General features: G+C 40.8%; 1 protein-coding gene across 3 annotated transcripts in view; it reads left to right on the plus strand.

The window, feature by feature from the left end:
* The first annotated feature begins 2,341 nt into the window (after positions 1-2,341).
* Positions 2,342-20,971, plus strand: part of Lhx8 (LIM homeobox 8) — a 30,399-nt gene continuing 11,769 nt past the window's right edge. The window contains exons 1-6 of one of the 3 annotated variants that reach the window (XM_026409978.2): positions 2,342-2,353; positions 9,898-9,984; positions 10,333-10,494; positions 14,179-14,300; positions 16,702-16,922; positions 17,441-17,544. In XM_026409978.2, the coding sequence (XP_026265763.1) occupies positions 9,910-9,984; positions 10,333-10,494; positions 14,179-14,300; positions 16,702-16,922; positions 17,441-17,544 (684 nt within the window). In that variant the 5' untranslated portion in view covers positions 2,342-2,353; positions 9,898-9,909. Of the gene's footprint in view, positions 2,354-7,711; positions 7,971-9,897; positions 9,985-10,332; positions 10,495-14,178; positions 14,301-16,701; positions 16,923-17,440; positions 17,545-20,971 lie in introns of those variants that run through there. The other 2 variants (XM_026409970.2, XM_077791354.1) reach the window with 2 other exon arrangements.

The raw sequence follows: 20,971 nt of genomic DNA on the forward strand, positions 1-20,971 counted from the left end.
GCAATCAAGGCTGAATTTGCAAATCTTACTATGCTGAAGAGAAAAACAAGTATACAGGATAAAGCCCTCTTACTTTTCCTCCTTAGAGCTGAGTAAACTCAACACAGCCAAGTTTAGTGCAACTATTCAGTGTTGCAAGGACTCTTCCAGTCTTTTTCCAGGACTTCAGAATCCTAGGCATTGAATCTCAGTAGTGAGCCCTGGGCAAAGACCTGTTCCAGCTTGATATGGGCTGAGTCTCAGCAGAGATCTAGCTGAGCTGCAGAAGCACCCAGGAGAATGTGAGAATATGACTGTATGTGTGTGTGTGTGTGTGTGTGTGTGTGTGTGTGTGTGTGTGTATGTGTGTGTGTATGTGTGAGCATATGCAGATGTGTGATGGGAGGGGCTATCAGTATCAAGAATTAAGAACTAAGAGCCCCTTTCTGGTTTTCCTTCTTTTTGTGGACTGTAAATGAAGGCATATTTCCTGTGGACCCTATGCTGTAGCACCTGTCTCTGAAGACCTTTGCTGCCATCCTGACTGTTCACCCTGGGTACCCTTTTTACCCTAGAGTAAGCCAAAACATATGTCAACATCTGACAATATGCACATCATTTCCATGAGTGCAGATGTCTCCAAAGAGGGTTACCCTTCTGGATCCAACACTTTCCTACAAGAATCCTCTATAACCTCCTTTATAAAAGACTCACTCTTGAATGGTCTCTTAGGCATCCAGAGTAGATGTCAAATTTAATTGTAAACACTGAGGTCTGAAGGACTCCCAGAAGGGACCCAAATGAAGCATGATACTAGAGGATCCACTGGATGTTATAAGTCCCTTGTCCTAGATGAAAAAAGTGGAGCCTAGAATTTCCTGCTATTTTGTCAGAATTTCCACTCCTTTCTTTCATAAGCTCTTCAAGGCATTAAAAGATTCAGGTCCTGGGCAAGAAGGTACCAATGAAAAGTAGGAAGCACTAGAAGAAGGTAGAAAAAGAAATGAAAACCTCTGTGCCTGTCGGCACACATTTTCTCTCTCTCATTCAAAAAGCAGAGGTTTATTGTATAATGCCAGGCTTTAAATTGAATTTTAAACAATGGGAGCAGTATGTGGCTCCTGCCTCCGTGGTCTTTCTGGCCTAGAGCTGTGGATAGGACTGTTGGGAGTGGACTTTCTTCTGTTTGTGTTAGGAAAACTATTTCTGAAGACTTCTCCCAAGCTGTGGCAAAGGGTGAGATGCCTTGGCCTGTGCATAGCCTTAGCCAGGCACTCCAGTTACAGAGTTACAAAGTATTGGTCAAGGCTGAAAGGGAAGTTCCAGAAGTGAGCCAAGGCCTTTGGACCTCTGCTGGCTTAGAGATGGAGGCGTCCTTTGTTGAATCTGGGCATTAGTCCACCAGTCGATAGTTAGACATCAGACTCTGTCATCTACAAAGAAAAGGGGAGAGAAAGATTTTACTGCTGATTTGAATGTTCCACTCTTTTCCACCTTGGCTGTTTTATTTGACACTCAAAATCATTCTATACTACTAAACTTTGGCCCAGCCATAGAAGAAGTGGGAAAGTAGATGCCTTGTGATTGCTAGTAGCCAAAAGTCCACAGTGGTAGCAAGAGGCTGACTGCCAGACCACCTGCAGTGGAGCCACAAACCCAAGTCACCTGGACTCCATAAAGAACCTTGTCATGAATCCCATTAATAGAAAGTGTCTGAACTCACTAAACACAGCCATGGGGTTGAAACAGCAAAGTGGTTAAAAGTTTGCGTTTGGATTCAAATTCTGACCTGGTCTGGTAGAATAGGTCTTTGGCAAGTTAAAGTGGGATTGTGTAGTGGCACTAATCAGGTGTTAGGCAACAAGGTACAGCTATGATTGCTGCCATTTTCTCAATATTCATGAAGTTGCACACACTTACAGAAGTCCAGCTACCAAGCATTTTAATGCACAAGATTAACCCCAAAGTAAATCAGTGATAAAGGAGAAGGAAAGCTGTTCATTATCCATCCTGTATCTGAGATACCAAAGTAGAGAAGGCTTCTTTCTGAACATTCTGCTGGAACTTGGGGTAGAGGGGACCTCAGAAACCAGATCTGGTGAACCCTAGAAATGATCAACCTGAATCCTGGCAAACTGAAGACTATTGGCCTACTCTGACTGGGAAATGAGGCCTTAAAGAGCCTCTACATCCAGAGCAGCAGGATGTGAAAAGGGAGGAAGAGGACTGTGTTGATTCAAAACCTACTTTGTTAGTGAACAGCTGTTTCAACATCATTTTGATTTATAGGACAACCTATAAGTGGTGCCCTAACTCCATTTTAGATGAAAAAAAACTGAGGTGTTAAGTTAAACTCCTCAGAATCATATCACAAGTTTTTTCTAACTTCAAATCTTGAGTTCTTAATGTAACAAATAACATGTTCCCTAGCTCTTAATCCCTGAACTCCCTTAAAGGAAGAAAAGAAGGCTAGCAAGGAAGGGAGAAGGAAGGGAGAGGGAGGAAAGGAAGAAAAAGAAGAAAACACTGCTACTGCAAAAGAACTGTCTCCTAAAGCAAAAATCCACATAAAATTTTTTCCATTTAAAAATATAGATTAAGATTATTCCATACTCCCCCTCCCCCAGCCACCCACTTTCTTTGGTAAAAGCATCAGTTTACAGGATATATAGGATAAGCAGCAGCCAGACCTGGAAGGGTTGCCAGGGAGAACCAGAAACACCAATGTTGTGGGCGGGACAGCTAGAGCTTGCTGGGGCTCACTCACACTAGTTAACAATCAGGGTGCGAGTTGCCCTATTAAAATCTTATCAAAGCCTGGTAATGGGAAGCCCATAAGGTCTCCTGCACATCGGTCCAACCCAGGAAATACTGTCTGGCACCCGTGTTTTAGGCACTCAGGTTAAGTTTGGCTTTCCTTGCACTCTGGCTGCGTTTTAATTAGCCACTCAGGTATCTCGAGGAACTGGGGATGGGGGTCCATCAAGCCAGAAGCCTAAACCTTCAGGGATGGGGTTTCTATCTTCCTAGATTAGCAAGTCCCAGACTAGATCTACACGGTGTGCCTAGGACGTGTAGGGAAAGGGGGGGGGGGCAAGGAGACCAAATTGGATATTTTTTTCTCTCCACCTTCTACTTGGGCTTTTGCAGTTATTCGAGGGCAAAATTCTATAAAAATGTTGGAATCAAATTTCCACTGCTCCTGCTTTGTTGCTCATTGAAAAAGGCAAAATGCATACAAAACCGGCAGCTCAAAACCACAGGCGTGCTTAAGGCGAGATTGTCGGCTTGGAAATGTCACAATGAGTAAAAGACGTAATGAATGTACTTTTGCGTTTTTCTTTCTCACTGTACTGTTCAGCCTGGGAGTATCTCAGACTGCCCCTTCCCCTAATTTCGGGCTTTCCAAGGCTCCGAAGTTTATTTCTTCCACCAAGTGGGAATCGCTTCTTCTGACCTCTTCCGCAGCCGACTAGGACAGTTTACTGCGCTCAAGACGGCGCGCACTCATGGGCTGAAAAGAAACACCTAATACACGTGTACATGCTCCAGGGCTCAAAACCTGACTTTCGGTTGTTGGATATTCCGAATCGCCTAAGGCAACTGTTCCCAGCTGGTTCGCTTGACCTGACTTCGAGATAGAGGCGCCCCTGCAGGGGACCGGGTCTATGTGCTGTGCCTTGCCGAAGGTCCGATGCTTGCCCAACCCGCTCGCCTAGCCGGAAAGTCTACCAAGCCTCCGCGTTGGGCAAGCCATGCGAAGCGAAAACAGTAGGTCGCAGACGAAGGCATTCTCCACCATTCGGCGACCTCCTTCTGGATGAATAAACGTCCTTTCCCTTGGAAAACTGCAGATTGATGAGGTCTAAAAAGGAAACTGGGACCGGTAAGTCCCAAGGTGAGTGGGTTTCCAACTCCATGAGCTCTGAGGGGTAATTCAGATTCTGAGCAGCACAAGTTTGTACCTCTAGAAGCTATCTCCTTCAGTATCTTTCCAGACTAATACAATACTTGGGGTGGGCAAAAATCCAGACACTTTCTGAAAACTCTGAACCAAGTGAGACATCCGCAGTTAAGAACGATCTTGGCTGAGGTTTCACCTTCAGTGCTGGAAGGAGTCACCGCCAGAATCAGCTGCAGGCTGCTCCTTCTTACCGGCGCGGAACACTTCCGTACCGCTATGGCATTCAACAGTCGTCTTGCTAGCTGTGCGCTTGGCTGGGTACCTGGGAGGTGGACCCTTAAGGTGGCGCGGCTCGGAAGCACTATGCTGCAAAGCTGCAGGTTCAGCAACTGTAGGCCCCAGAGTCTTGGCTGCGACTAGTTTGACCAGATTTTCTCCCAGGCCCCAGCAGTGCCTTGCCCAGGTTTACACCGGTCTGAACCAGGCGAGTCCTCGTAGTGGGGTGAGTGAGAGCTGGGAGCCAGAGCTGGCAGTGATTCAGGGAGCCGAGATTGCCTGAATTCCGTGGAACCTCCAGGTTAAGTTCTCTCAAACGTGTGGTTACTCACTGCGAGGAACTCAGAAGCAAAAGATTCAACCGTTAAGTTGGTGGGGACTTTTTCTACTTAAAGTAATAATTTGCTAATTCGGATATATTGCTTTTAAATATCGAGTTCCAGAGACCTCTGTCAATGCAGGCTTAATTTCATCCCACTGATGAAGGATGTTTATAAATGGCGCCTGTGGTGCGAGCCGGGTGTGAAAATATCAGTTTTATGCCTTTTGATAAGAATTACCGAGGTGGAAGGCTTATTAGACGATTACAAATTTCGCAGCTGCTCACAGCCCAATTAGGCGGCTCTTCGCGGTGAGTGGAAGCTGTGGGGGTCGAGGCGGGTTGGTGTTCCCACTTTCCAGTCCCGGACCTCCAATCAAGAACTGACTCTAAGGGATCCAGACCCTTTTCCTTACCCTCGGGTTTTAGGAAGGCACACAGTCTGGGACAGGGACAGTACATATTCGGAAGTCCCTCTGGCTATCTCTTCTATCCCACCCCTTCTTGGAAAGATCCAGGTGGTCCAGGGGTGTTGGTAGTCCCCCTGAGTGGGCCGTCAACCACTGGTATTTGAGGAGAGGTGACCATCTAGACTTTTCAATTTAGTAGGTAAGAACCAAGATCCCATGTTCATTCTTTTCCCACCCGCAGACACACGGGATGTTTTTTGTTCTGTCCTCGTTGGTTCAAAATTGATCTGAATTGAAGTTTTGGCTAAAAATTCTCATTATGAAGATAGACATATCATACACCCATACTTATACCTTCTGATTTTTAGCCCAAGTACCTAAAAGTGGGAAAAGATTCTCTGCAAAGCAGCAGGTGAACTGTTTCTTTGCCGGAGCCAAGGAGGAATGTAGGTAAGAAGTGTGAGGCCAACTCCAAGGAGCTGGGCTTCTATGGAACCCTCTTAGACTGGCCGATCACAGGGGGTCATGAGGTCGTTGGGCCCAAGACCGGCGGGGCGATCAGCCCTAGCTTTCATTTAGAATACCTGCCCTTTCCCCTCCGCCCACGTCCACATTCAACCCTCACCCAAAGGCTTGCACCGCCCGCCATACAGAAAATGACTCACCACCCGGTAGCCTACCGAGCAAGCTGGGTGCACGAAATTAACACCGCAGGAGAAGTCCGTGTCCCGCAGAGTGCCAGAAGTAAAGCAGACGCCAGTCCTGGCTTTTAGGTCTTCTGCTTATGTGTGACGACCATCCTCCTTTCCCAAGCCCAGAAGGCTCTAAAAATGAATCATTTCCTCCACTTATGCAGAGATAGGAGCTCTTAGATCAAGATTAGTATTTTGAAAACCTGATTGAGAGCCGCCTGATTAGGCGAGGGTGGGTGAAAAGACCGCATAAACGCCAGCGCCCCCGCCCCACTTCCCCCAAACAGCTTTAGCGCTCTTGGCATCTCCAAATGACCCGCGCAAATGATTCTCGATCGTAGACAAATAGCACTCCATAGTACTTTGCAAACGGTTACACAAATATACGGTAATTAAATCTCCAAACTGGACCTCATTTTTAATTTCACTTTAAATGCAGTTCTGTGCTATACACGGCCTGATGGCGCCAACTCCTGCACTTTCCATTCGGACCAGCCATCTCGTGGAATGAGCTATCTCATGGAAAATGCATTATGTGGATTCCCGCTTGCCCCAGTACTGATTTCTCACTTGATGAAAAACACAAGTCTTTCTGATCCTCACGCACAAGTTAGCTTTTCTGGAAGTCGGTCCATCCCAATCCTTCAATTCTCTACAGGGTCCCAGGTGAATCAGAGCTTTCTTCTCCCTCCACTCCTCCGGTAAAAGACTTGGTAGAGGGATGGCTGATATGAACTTGTGCACAGTTGCTGAAAAAAAGGAAACCAATGGCTGTAGGGAAATGTTTTAAAGACCCTCGTGTTTATGGGAGAAAAAAAAATATAATTGAGGAAAAACCAAATTTGCAGACATTTCTTGGCCCCAAACTCTTAACACTGGCTCACTTCATCACAGGAAAATCTGTCTATCCCCATTCACTCGCCTGCTAGCCTGCTACTGACCTGTCGGGACAAGATCATTCCCATCTTCCTCTTCTACACAAATAAGGCAAGCAAATTATATGTGAGTGCATATATGTTTTTATAATATATATCTAATTGAAGGAATATTACATAATTTTGTTAAGGCCTTTAAGAAACGGAGACTCACAGATATTTTTAAAACTACCTAGCCTATACAGAATGCTCTTTTTAATTTTTAATTTAATCTTTTTTGTGGTGCTGGGTATTGAACCCACCGTCTCACTGCAAGTGCTCTACCACTGAGCCACATCCCTAGTCCCTCCCAGATATTCTTATATTGCTTATGCTTCAAACGTTTTCTCTTGTTTCTTAAAAAGGGTGAGTTTGGAAATATGATTATTTTAACATAATCTCTTACCAAATACGTCTTCATGTACTAAAAGTAACGAAGTAAAATTTATAAATAAGCTGTTTAAAAAAAACACACCGTCCAATCCTACTAAATTACTGCATCTGAGTACCCCCACGCTGCCAGAATTCGATGCAGCAGCTAGCTGGCCGCTTCTAGGATTTAGATTCTGTCTAGGATGAGATGAAAGAGCAATACTCATTAGCAACATACTTCTGTCTTTCTTGTAGCCTTGATTTCAAATTTAGTCGCAAACCATAAGCTTTTGTGCTGCTGAGATGTTCCTTCTTTATCTTAATCAGAAAACTTTTCTCAAATGGAGCGCGAACCGCTAGGTAAGTCAGCCGCGGGGCTGCCAGCGAGCGGTCGCGTTCCTCAGATGCAGAGGAGATGCGCTTTGGGAGAGAATGGCTAAAACGTTCAAGTCAGAGACCTCCACTTTCCTTTCTGCTTGCTGCAGAACGGGATGTAACCTGAATCTTTGTTTAGATTTTGCTTGGGGAGCGAGAATTTAAAAGCCAAGGCAAACGCAGAGAGCAGATTTTTTAAAAATCACGTTAACAGACCATCCCCCGTGGGGGGTTCCCCCCTCCCCCCTTTAATACTAAACCTGGAGTAAGTTGGCTTGTCCTGATAAAGATCTTAACATGTAGAGAAGGCGGGTTTTCCTAAAGTAGGTGAGGCTATTCCTCCAGGAAAACTCCCCCCCCACCCCTCCCTCTATGTAAAGTTCCACCCTCTGGAAAGCAAACACCCCCCCCCCTTTCCTGGAGGGGCAGACTTCAGTGGAGTCAGAAAAGGAATCTCTAGTACGATCTGTCAGAGAGCGGTTGCGGCCACTGCGGCTTCTCTGGACGAAGACTCACTTGTGACATTCCTATCCTCCTCGGTGTTAGCTTTTATTAGTTCTTTGGGGCGGGGGAGGGGGAAAGATCTGTAGCCACCGGCAGCCTCTGATCCTCCGGAGTTGGTATGTGATAAGCGGCCCTAGCAGTGCCATGTATTGGAAGAGCGATCAGATGTTTGTGTGTAAACTAGAAGAAAAGGACGTGCCGGACCTGGCAGTTCCCCCAGAGAAGGTGAGCGAGCCGATGACTGGCCCGGCCAGTTGAATTGCAGTTTCCTTGGAACGCGAGTTGTTTTGGCTTCTGAATGAGGTTCAGAAACGACCTGTAACCGGCCTCATCTTCAGACCTGGCAATTTTTTTTTTTTATTATTACGTAGTAGCGCTAGTCCGTAATCATTGCCCCCCTCCGCACAAGCTCACTTAACCTGAGGCATGGAGACTGTAATTTGGGAGACGAAGCCTCCAGCCTAAGGCGCTCTCGGGTCCATGTGAGTCGTGCTTTTGTTCTATTTGCTATGGAGATCCGGGAGAGCGGGTCGGGAGTACCGGGAGGCTGTCGGGAGGGACCGTAGACTCCACGAGTTCGGCTGCGGGCTGACACTTGCTCGTCCTTAAGGGCCCCTGGCCGCAGGGCGACCAGCGCTACCTCTGCCCCACAACAAGATACTGGGAGACGTGGCTCCAGGAAGGCCTCGGGGATCCCAGGAAGGGCCAGAAGCATCGTTTTAATTAAAACACCAGTGGAAGCAAATCCCACCGCATAAAACGAGTCTGACTGTTTGTCTGGGTAGATGGGGGTGGGGGACTGACAAGCTCTCACTTCACTCTGGTGGCAAGAACTGCGGGTGCATCGCGATTTCAGTTTGAAAATCGTCTGCAGCCTGTTTGAGGGCCTCAGGAGGACCCGCAGCAGGCACTGATGTCTTTGGACGCTGGCTGGTAACACCCGGCAAAACTGGGGCTTTCCTGCTTGAACTCTTTGTGTACATCTTGGTGCAGCTGCGGTCCCTCGTAGGGAACGCACCCGGGGGTCCCTGATAGGGTCCGCAAGACCCCCACATTCGGGCAGAATCTCGTCTGACGCTTTCAAAGCACGGAAGAAAGCGGAGGGGAGGACAAATGAGAAATACGGAAGCGTGGGCCACTCGGGTTCTGGAGATCCACTAACTCCCAGGCTAGAGTTTTCATACTGCGGCAGAAAAAGCCCCAGAGCCTGCGTTTTCTTTTAAGAACAAAACTCCAGCAACGGCTTGGAAACACTTTAGTAACGCGCGTTGTTGCTTTAAAACATTCTGACCGAGGTTGGGTGAGTTTTTCTAATGGCACAAATTAAATTCAGCTGGATATTTTCCATTATTCGACCCGCTTTTTGCGCTGGTTAAAAATAATCCCTTAGTAGCTCAAATGTTGACTTACTGAGCAATAAGTGGCAATTTACACCTTAAAGAAACGAGTGTAAATCACTCATGGCTCTAATTGCTATAAGTTTACGAAAGAGCTGCTGGCTCGGTTTAATCTGAAGCATTTTCATTCAAATTGTCATCGGAACAAACACCAGGCTTCTTAAATCCCGCTGTAATTAGCTTTCAAGTATCCTATTAAACCTCTTCACCTTTCGGGCTATCCTATTCAAAAAGCCCCCTTTAAAAAATATATATGTGTCTTGCTCTTTTAATTGAGGTTATTAAAGAAATCAAGTTTCTTCCCCCACCCCCTCCTCAATCGTCTTTTCTTCTCTCCCACTTCACCTCCCCCCGCCCTGCACCCCCTTTAGCCCGGTGTTCCCCGCTTCGCGGTGATTGACGTCTAGAAAGAAAACGCTTTGTGCGGGGATGATTGTTATTAACTTGTTATCCCTGGCGGGGGGGTCAGGGAACTAACGTGCTCGGGTGAGCACAGGGGACCCGGCTCCCCGGGAGCTCTGCAGCTCGCCGGGGCGAGCCCTTGGCGTTCGGGTGGCGGCAGCCAGCGGAGGGCAAGAGAGGCTGCGCGCCCTCGCGCCCGCTGCGCTAGGGCTCAGGCGCAGGGAAGGCTGCACGCGCAGCCCGCGCGCTGGGGCCTTCATTAGCTCGCGCCCGGTGCCGAGTCTCTCGGCCGCGTGCACGTTCTGAACTTCTGATCTTGTTTCTCCCTCGGTTCTTTCCATCCCACCCCTCAGTGCCGGGGGCTCATGTCGGACGAGTGCGGGCGGACTGCAGCCCTGGCGGCTGGAAGGACTAGGAAAAGTCCCGGAGAAGACGGACTGGTGAGTGGGGAGGCGGGCGAAGGACAAGGGACAACTGTCCGAGAGCTCTTTCCTGGGCCAGCTGGCCCCACTGGAAGCGGGTGGAGGGCCGGAATGGGTGGGAAGTTAGCTGGCCCAAGTGGCCGGCAAGGTTGCATAGCTCCCGGGGTCGTCGAGGTCAGGGGTCAGCAGCCCCAGAGGGTAGGTGGCCAGAGCTGGGACCTGGGAGAGAGAAGTAGAAATGAGACCTCATAGACGGGGTGGGGGTCGACTGGGGGGAAGGGAGGGGAGGCGTTGGGGATTCCCCCGTGGGTAGGTGGGTTGCGAAAGGGTAGGAGGGGTCTAGAACTGCCTGCGCGTTTCCTGCAGGTGAGCCCCGAGGGAGCTGGGGACGAGGACTCTTGCTCCTCCTCGGCCCCGCTGTCCCCTTCGTCCTCGCCCCAGTCCATGGCCTCGGGCTCCGGCTGCCCTCCTGGCAAGTGTGTATGCAACAGCTGCGGCCTGGAGATTGTGGACAAATACCTTCTCAAGGTAGGATGGAGCCGCGGGGTTAGCGTGGAAGCTCAAGGGAAAGAGAACAGCTCCCTGACCGCCCTTTCCATCCCAGTTCTCAGTAGTGATGGTAGACCTCAGAAAATTAGCCCAGTTTAGGGCGACTCATACAGTGAGTCAAGTGTGATTAAAAAAAAAAAAAATAGGCTCTTTCCATGTTGCTGCAAAATAGTTTATGCGAGACATATCCTGGTGTAGAAATGCCAGTTCCCTGGGTGAATGTACCATAATCAAACGGATTCGTAGACAGACGTGAAGTTGGGGAAACCCTTGCTCAGTTTGAAAGGCTTGCCTTCTCATTTCTTTACCAAGCCCCAAACCATTGCTTTCTTAAACATCTTTGTTTTAACTGATCCCTCCACCCAAGTAACGCCCACGCTCCTGTCTGCTTAGAAGAGTTCCAGGTCAGTATGTGGTAACTGATTTCCCTTTGCAGTGTCTCCTTTGGCGTAAGCCATTGTGAAGTACCTTAAATGATTTTTTTCTGGATACTTTTTAATATAGTCTTATTTATTTACAGTTACTTGAAACTCTTCCAAATTAAGAAAGTTTATAGGAGCATTTAAATAAAAAAAATTTTTTTTCAGTACCTTCCTGCTCTTAAGCCCACCCAATGCTGTTGTTATGTCCTCTCCAGTGCTTAAGGAAAAAGATAGAAAATGATGTGAAGTTAGACATGCACACACACGCACACACAAGAGCCTCCGATGAAGTGTTTCAAGTGGTTTCAGAGTTGACTGTCTTAATTTGTTTTACTTTTCTCTTGAAATATTGTGGGGGAATTTTGGAGTAGAAATTCTGGCAGGCCCAGTTATCCATGTCATTGCAGGCTGGATCATGGTCCCAAGTGTCTTAATCCTAATACATTAGGTTTTCAACTTCAATAGCTTTTTAAAACCACTATGTAAAATAATAGTTTCTCTTAAACTGAATTAGTTGCAAACCAGTTCACTTTCTATTCCCTTCCCACAATGTAAGGGGTTCAAAAGGATTAATTATGGAGAGTATGAGTTCAAAAAGTGAGTTAGTGGAACTCTGTAAATTTCTGTCATTGCACAAAACTGCTTCATCTGTAAAATGGGAATATTACCCTATACAACCCAGATACAGTACCAAAAAAAGTTTTAAAGGTTTTAAAGTTTTGAAGGAAAGGTTTAAAAATAACTAAGTCTGTCCTACTTGGTGGTTGATCATTATAGTTGGCAAATTAACATGGCTTTCTCTTTAAATCTGCATTCTTAAAATTCCAATTTCAATGTTGCTAAATCTGAGCCTTTTGATATTTTAAAATCATCTTTTGAACCAAAACCAACTGCTTATTTTCAATGAGCCCTCCCAATAATTAGCTGAATTTTTAAAAGAATTTCTCTGAAATGTGTTTATGAAGACTTTAACACTTCATAACAGAGAAAATTAGGATGAAGTAACACTAATCACATCCTCTGAAATAGTTTCTAGTGTTTACCTTGCATAAATATATATTTACATATCTTTGTATTATAGACAATACCTGCCATCTGAGTTATGCAAAGCTTTTTTTTTTTTTGTAATGAGACAGGAGTCTGCCCAATAAAATCTTCCACATGAATCTTATTCTTGTAGAATACTTATATATGAGTGTACTGGCACCAAATTAAGTCTGATACTGTATGACTGTCTTAAAACTCCAAGTTCTTAACTCCATACCTCCCCACACTTTGATTATTCTTCCAGATAAATTTGAATTCAAACTTGGCATTGGTTAAAAAATAGACCTAGTATAGGAATAGTATTTAAGGGTGTATCTAATAGAAAAACACTCTCTTGTGAGGCAAGTAAAACGGAATTACAACAGAAAAGTATAAAAGGAGTTATATATATCTTTGCCCCATTTATTACTTTAGTGTTTTGTGATTTGGGTGGTTTTCTGGCTTGGTCCTACTCCTATGTTTAAGCATTTATGCTGATTTTATCAATACTAGTCATCAGTAAATGTTTATAGTTTCCAGAATCTTCTTTCTTTGCTTCACTTTACTCCCTGCCCCCAAAAAAGGAAGATTAAGGGACTTCATTTTTTTGTTGTTGTTTGTTTTTTGAAGTCAATTTTGAGGAAAGATGCCAAATCAGGTATTAGGTTTAGCTTTTGTAGACCATGGCTCGACCCTAAAATCTTGCTTTAAAGTACAAAACAAAACAAAATAAAACTTGGATGTGACAGAAATACAGAAGTCCCTGAACAGTAGAATACTAAAAAAAATCATCTTCCTTTAAACTTTATAGTAATTGGCCACATTTTAGGGGGCAAAGAAAAAGGGAAATATATCTTTACCTCCAGGACAGTATTCATCGTGGTTAATATTTTAAATTTCAGTTTTCTCTGATTTCCCCCTATTATTGGCTTCTTATTTTCAGTGTTTTCTATCGTGCATATATAATTCTTTTAAAGAAAAAGACTAAAGTATAAAACTTAAAATCTCATAGAAAATGAGCATCTCATTAATGCTTTGGAAAGAGGTATATCCCTCTAATTAGAAGCCAATAAATCTTTTTACATTAAGTTTAAAAGTTTTGTATTTTGTATCACGGAAAAATATGTTGAACAGAAGTTACAATCTGACAAGATCACTGGATAGAAAAGTCTTTATTATGAAATAGTATAGCAAAAGCCAAACCTCATGGTAATTTACTTTCCTGTTTTAGTCATTAGATCCATTTGTAGTGTGCAACTGGTGTTTTTGCATCATTGCTCTTCTTTTACATGAAATTTAATTAAGCATAAATCTACTTGTTGTGTCTGTTTAACAGAGCAAACTTTATGAGCAGCCCAATTCAACTAGCACACATCTTCATTCTTAAAGGCTAAAATTGTGCTTATGGTATCGTGGCAACAGTGTAAAGTGAGAGTAATTATGATTTGTTTTCCTGAATTGGTGATATTTCTTGTTGCTATTTAGAAAGTATAAAAGTGCTGTGTTTTTTGTTTGTTTGTTTGTTAAATACCATGTTATATCTTACTACTTGAAGTGTAAATGGAAAATAATGCTGTTTGTTCCCCTGTTGCCAAATCATTAAGTAGTCTTACCATTGTTTTACTCCTTGGCTCTATTGCCAGGGCTACTGCTTTATTACCCTTTAGAGCTTCCTTAGCAATTTCTGGTTTGTAAGGGAAATGGATTGCCTAGTTTCTTTGTTAGTGTGAGTATCTTATAAAGCAATTTTCCACTTTCTTTTTTGCTCTCTTTAACAGGTATACAGTTTATAATTGTTTGGACAAAAAAATAGGTTGTTAGTCTTGACTTCCTTAAATACCAGGTTTCATTATAGGAAGAATCTAGGAAAAGAAAAACAAAAAAATCTCTATGTAAGACTTTAACCAAAATGTTTCTGGTGCTCAAAGAGGTGGGATGAGAAGAAAAGAAAAAGAAAGAATAAACCTGAATTCTTTAGAGGAATTTAAAAAAAACATAAACACAAATGAGGCATATAGTAGTGTGATTTTCTAGTTGGAGTCTAAAATAGACTCTATCCAGATGCATATTTATATAAATGACACTGTTTGGATGGAAACATCCAGAGCATATGTTAAAATATGATAGGGCCAGTGTTGCCTCACATACAAAACAGTGAATGGGTTCTTCATTGTAGTGTCAGACTGCTTCTCATCTGCCCTGCTTTCCTTCCCAGGTGAATGACTTGTGCTGGCATGTCCGGTGTCTCTCCTGCAGTGTCTGCAGAACCTCCTTAGGAAGACACACCAGCTGTTATATTAAAGACAAAGACATTTTCTGCAAACTCGATTATTTCAGGTACATGGTGAATATTTTTCTTAGTATACAATTCAAGAAATTTTATGAAAACAATTTTATAATGATTTTATAATGATTTCACCTGTTGGACTTTTTCTTGTACAGTTTTATTTATTGAAGCCCCATTTTTTTTCATATGATGGATTTCAAAATATTGGGGTGTAAATTATATTAAAACACAATAAGTATGTTTATATGGCTTTTAGGAATTTAGAATACAAAAGTTAATTCAAAAAAGATTTTCACTCTGGAGAATGAAAGTTTTATGTATTACGAACAGAAGCTTTGCTGTGCATGGGTATAAAGTATAAAATACAAAATGACTTATTGTGACAAAGTTCTTTCTTTGGGGGAAATGATAAGATGACATAAAATCATTTCGGGGGAAAAAACTGAAAAAAAGCTTTGAACAATTTACCATAGAAGGATCCCAGTTATACACCTATAAGATGACAAGAGTTTGGATACTGTGATCAAGTACATTGGCCAGAAGTACATTGGTCAGGATTGTAAGTACACTCCATTGAATTATTCTGCCTAGAAATTCAATTTCTTTGTCTGTTTTTGGATCTTTAGTTTGTGAGATTATATTTTCACAGGATATTAAATGTAACATTTTCACTCTCTGATCTCCTTATAATTGTTTAAATGTAAAGTTTTTTCCTAGGATATAATTCAATTCTTTATGGACAAGCTGTTGGAAATTGAAATGGTTTGTAAGCATGAATTTTGAAATTACTATATTTCTTTTTATTTGCATTTGCAAATGAAGAGGAATTTTCATTGTGAAATTGGTAAATTAATACTATGTAGCAAAGTTTGCAACACTTATTATGTTGTCATACTCCATTTATGGATGTTATATTGTTTATGGAGTGTATGTTATACTGTATACGTTATACTTCATTTCAAAAGGTGATTTCACCTGTAATCCCAGTGGCTCCAGAGCTAAGGCAGGAGGATCTCAAGTTCAAAGCCAGCCTGAGCAAAACCAAGGCGCTAAGCAACATAGTGAGACCCTGTCTCTAAATAAAATACAAAATAGGGCTGGGGATGTGGCTCAGTGGTTGAGTGCCCCTGAGTTTTAATCTCTGGTACCCTCCCCACAAAAAAAAGTGATTTTAGACAGAGTGTTTAGTGATTGATTTGAATAAAATTGCTGGGTGATTTGAAGCACTTCGTAATACCCAGAATCATTTATTCTATGAAAATCACAGAATATTATGATCACTCAAAATGTATATTTCTTATTAGGTTTACTCTCCATTTCTTCTACAGTAGTAAAGTTTACCTTTCTCTTTCACTTATGATATGCTGATCTTATTTTTTTTTTATGGTAAATTAAAGCCCTTTGAAATACTTGGTTTTAAGGTTGAAAATCTTGTTCTTCAGGACTTTTAAATACTTCATATTTTATTATATTCCAAAATTTATTTTTAGGATTCAGTTTTAATATATTTATTTTAAAAAAAAATAAATAACATCTGGTAGTTTCTCCAAAGACACATCCAGGAGACGGCGCATGTACATGCCCTGCTCTAGTGTGATCTGGGTTGCGGGGGCTGTTTTGGTGACAGGAGTCATGACAGCATCCAGTCACTCAGCCTGGAAGAAAAAAAGAAATATTTACACCTATCTCTGGCATTCTGTTAAGACTGATTTGCATCTAATATTTAAATATGTCTCCAAAGTTCTAGATAATATTTCTTCCCTTCTGTGGATAGCAATGCCTTAGCTTTTCCGGGGAAGGATACAATTCCAAGTTTTCTTCTTCACCCACTAGGATGAAGAATTTCTATTCTGTGTATCATTTGATAAGTTCTATTTTAAATGTTCTAATATCTTCTTTATGGTATTTTTATGGCATTTTCTAATCTCAACTTCCCAGTTTAAAATTTGTTTTGCTTTTTGATGCTAGAGATGAAACCCAGGACCTTGTGCATGCTAAGCACATGCTATACTACTGAGCTACACCCCAGCCCTGAACTTGTTTTTAAGAAGTCAATATTTATATCTTGAGTTTGTATACTTTTGTACTTTTACTTTTTCTGTCCATTTCCCCTCCCCCCACCTTGTGTATTTGTATCTTGAGTCTCTAAATAAATTTATAAATGCTTTGATATTTGACCCAGTAAGAAGAATATTAAAATTCATGTTTTGTTTATTTTAAAAGAAAATTCAGTCTTCATTTACAGCAGCCATGAGGTTTTATTTTTAAAAATAGATCTGAATTGTGATCTTAAATCTTGATTTCTTACTATACTGACTTTTAGAAAATATTTTAATTTTTTTCAAAATGTTTAAATGCCAGTGGAGTATATAATGTGTTTAACATTAGTCTGATAAATATCTCATGAAAGCATTAAAATCTTTTACTGTTCTGCCCTTCTCTTTACTGTAGAAGGTATGGAGCTCGCTGCTCTCGATGTGGGAGGCACATCCATTCTACTGACTGGGTCCGGAGAGCCAAGGGAAATGTTTATCACTTGGCGTGCTTTGCCTGCTTTTCTTGCAAAAGGCAACTTTCCACGGGAGAGGAGTTTGCATTGGTGGAAGAGAAAGTCCTATGCAGGGTGCATTATGACTGCATGCTGGATAATTTAAAAAGAGAAGTGGAAAATGGTAAATATGTACTTAAAATACTTTTGAGTCTTTGGGGACAGTGAATACAGGGATAAAAATGATTTTTCCCAAAGTCATCTTAATGCATTATTTTGTGCAAAGTATAATTGTGGTAAAATTCATTAAGCACTCTTCTGTTAGTGATGGTCTCCATCTGTTTATTTATAGGAGAAACCATGGTGTATGTATAAGCTTTGTGCCATATTTTCAGGCAGCAGATTTTAGTTAAGGTTCAGGTTTTCTTTTTGAAAACAATTGTTTTGTTTTATTTGCCTTCCAAAGAATGGGCCTTAAATGTGACTTCTAAATTTTTGCACTTTTGACTGAAAACATAAGTCTATAAATGGAATATTGTTTCCACAATATGTTTACAGTGTGTTTTAAAACTTAAAGAGATTTTACAATCTAGAAGATATGTACAGTTTCACAATAAGCCAAGAGATACAAGAAAGCTATTACTGCATGATTGGTGGACTGATTTGAGTTACCAATATGTATGGTACATTTTTAAAATGCAGGTAATGGGATTAGTGTGGAAGGTGCCCTCCTCACAGAACAAGATGTCAATCATCCAAAACCAGCAAAAAGAGCTCGGACAAGCTTTACAGCAGATCAACTCCAGGTAGACGTGACAATGAATTTAAGATTTTTGGAGCCCTTCCCCACCAAGAACAAAATTCCAAAACAAAACAAAAAGCAAAATTCATGATGCCTAAAAACATTCATGTTTTCTGAGAGGTTATCCTATGCTTTTTTTTTGAGAACTTAATGAATGTATGAATATATACTTATTGCCATGAAATGTTTATCAGTATTCCAACACACTGTGTGTATAGTCTAGTCATACAAGTGCTGTTTCCTTGGAGTCTTTTGGTATCAGCAGCACAGTAGAAACAAAATGTTGATCTGTTCTGATTTCATGATAACATCAGTCTAATCTAGCCATATATGTTATGACATGTAATCACAACAGGAGACAAAGTATTCTGAGACTCTTAACAGAAAGAGACAGCATGTAGGTCTATGGGACTCTAATGTGTTAGTCTTTTTTAAAAACTACAATGAGCCTCTTAATGGACAAGATTGTTATATTTTTTTGAGTAGGAAAGAATTGAGTATTCCTTGAAGTAAATAGTAACATGCTGCTGGTTGACTCCAATCAAGTAGTCCATTTCTTGTTTTTAAAAGGTGTAGAGGAAGTAATTACATAATTTTATGTTAAAGGTTGGCTATGCCCCTGAAAAGGATGGGATTATTTTCAGTTTAGTTGTCCTAAATATAATTGTTGTAAATTTGGTTGATCCAAATTGTCAAGAAGATAAAAGTTGATATTTAAGTCTATACATATGATGATTATTTCTGGCACTTTTTCAGATAAGAAAATAACTTTTTCTAAAAGATTTATGTCGCTTAGGTTGTGTGTTTTATGTTAAGGTAATGTAATATTTATTGGGCACCTACCATGTACAACTGGGTACCTTAGATATAGCATCCATTTTAGTTCAGACTTCAAAAGACATTTATGCATTTGTTAATGAGTGAAAGTAATATTTTGAAAAATCATATGTAGCATTCTAAGACTTGCTGGTATTGAAGATGGATGCCATATAAAAGTGTTTTAAGAGAGAAGTTTTTATTTTGAGAATGATTACAAACATTCTGAGGGAACTTGGCAGTGGGAATGACTTGAGCATTAAAATCTAGGACCATTCAGAAAAAAGTTCCAAATACATCATTGTTTTGTATTTCTTAGGCATAAAGTACTTGATCAGTAAGTAATAAATGAAAGATAAGGCAATTAGAAGAAATATCTCTGTTCAAACCTTGCTTGCCTCGCAGTTTCCATGAATTAAAATGGAGATCACACAAGTCCTTAGAGACCCAGTTGCTAAAAAGTGTCTGGGTTAAAGCAGAATCTCTAATACAAATGTACTGTTTTAAAAGTGGACAGTTCCCATGATGAATTGTCTATAATTTGAAAAATTACAAAGGTTAATAATTTTAATTTGAAGTAAAAATTTCTTTATAATTGTGTGAATTTGAAACCCCTGTGTATAGACATAAGGGAATATCTGTGAAAGCCTTGGTAGGACAAGTCCTGTGCCAGGCATCTTATCTGTATTATCTCCTTTAACTCCTATAGTTATTCCTTGATGTAGGTAGCCTCTCCAAAAGATTCAGGAACTCCCCTGAAGACAGACCTCCAGGAGAATGGTAGAAAAGACATCTGAATCCTGGTTCCCTAACCTGGTCTTTTTGTTTGGTTTGGCTTCCCAGTAGACCATGAGAGAAAATATGCCTTAGCAAAACTCCATCTAATGGCAACATCAACAGCTAAAACAGAGTGGGATTCTGGATCTTATGGGTAGTCTTACAGTTTTAAGTTGTTGCAAATGTGCATAAAATATTTAAGCCTTATGTTATAGAAAAATGTGATCTGAATTAAAAGCGATTAACATGTATATTAGAATCATAGGTTTTAAAAAATGAAAGCATATTGATATGCTTTCAAAGGATGTTCTCATTTATTCAGTATTTAATAGTATTTATCTTATGCCAGGGATGGCTGAATCAAATGAGATACAATCCTCTAGAGGTTCTTTATAATTTAGGAATACAGGATAGCTGTGGATAAAAACTATATATATATATTTACTTTGTCAGAATCTCTAATTGTCAATTGTTTTACCTTTCTTTAAGAAACCTGAATATATTCAAGTATTTTTGCTTGAACTGAGCAAAACAGTAAGATATTATATGTGCACAGTAAGTCAAGACTGTCCATACAGTGTCTACAGTGCACAGAGAAGAGTTAAAATAGGATGAATAAATAATTTCCTGAAATTCTTTAGAAACTCATGGAGAGAAAAATAGTTTGACTCAAAAAATATATCTGCAAATACATATCAGATATTGTCTCTTTATAAAAATGATATTTAAGAAATTCCTACTAATGTTATGATTTTCCTATTATAGTTACAAATATTGGCTCAAAGATTATTACTATTAAACATGCCAAGTTTAGCTCTTACTTTAATTTTCATATCAAATTGGTCAACTGTTACTGTGTCGACTCCTGACATTGCCATAAATCTCTTGGCCTTAAAATAATGTGTCTATAGAGACTCACCCCTAGACCATGTTAGAAGAACTTGAAAAAAGGAGTGGAGTGGGCTTCAGAAGCATCTGGAGAATGGTGAAACTAAAGTAGAAATTAAAAAGCCCTTTTATTTTTTTTCATGAGACTAAATACTAATATTATCAAAAGGAAGATCAATAAGTATTTCTTAAGAATATTCCAATTCTAAATGATCACTGTTGATTTGTTTTATTCTTTGATGAAAAATTGCTTTATTAGATATAATTTGGTCTCATTATTAAACTTGAAAACTGGATATGCATTTATGAAAGCATGCTGTTTATTTTTTAGAGATTATCAGTAACGAGCTTCTTAGCAAACACCCAAATACTTGCTCAGATTTTTCTTTTTGAAAAATTAAAACACAAAGACATGATTAATTTGGTCATTCTGTTTGTTTTTGGGATGGTACATGTCAAACTTTAAACACAAATCCTCATTCATACAGGAATATATTAAAGTAACACATTTGGAGTAGGAAAGGAATAATAAAATGAACTGAGTGAGATTATAAACATTTAGGCCATTTTGCCTATATTTTTAAACTAAAAAGTTATGTTTTATTGACAGTGTATAGGTTAAGCATAGCTGGATGGGAAGCCAGGAATACGTAAGTCTAGAAGAGCCACTAATCAAATCTTTTTTTTTTTTAATATTTTTTTAGTTGTAGATGGACTTAATACCTTTATTTATTTATTTTATGTGGTGCTGAGAATCGAATCCAGTGCCTCAGATGTACCAGGCAAGCACTTCACAACTGAGCCGCAACCCCAGCCCCTCAAATCTTAATTGAAAATATAGCTTGTAACCTCAGGAGGTTTCCTGGACATTAGCCTTTTTCTGCAGACTTTAACCAGATTTTACTCACTGTAAGTCTCATTCTGTCATGAACTCCCAGTGCACACTGTGT

The sequence above is a fragment of the Urocitellus parryii genome, chromosome 11 (assembly GCF_045843805.1).
Source record: "Urocitellus parryii isolate mUroPar1 chromosome 11, mUroPar1.hap1, whole genome shotgun sequence".
Lineage (NCBI taxonomy): Eukaryota > Metazoa > Chordata > Mammalia > Rodentia > Sciuridae > Urocitellus > Urocitellus parryii.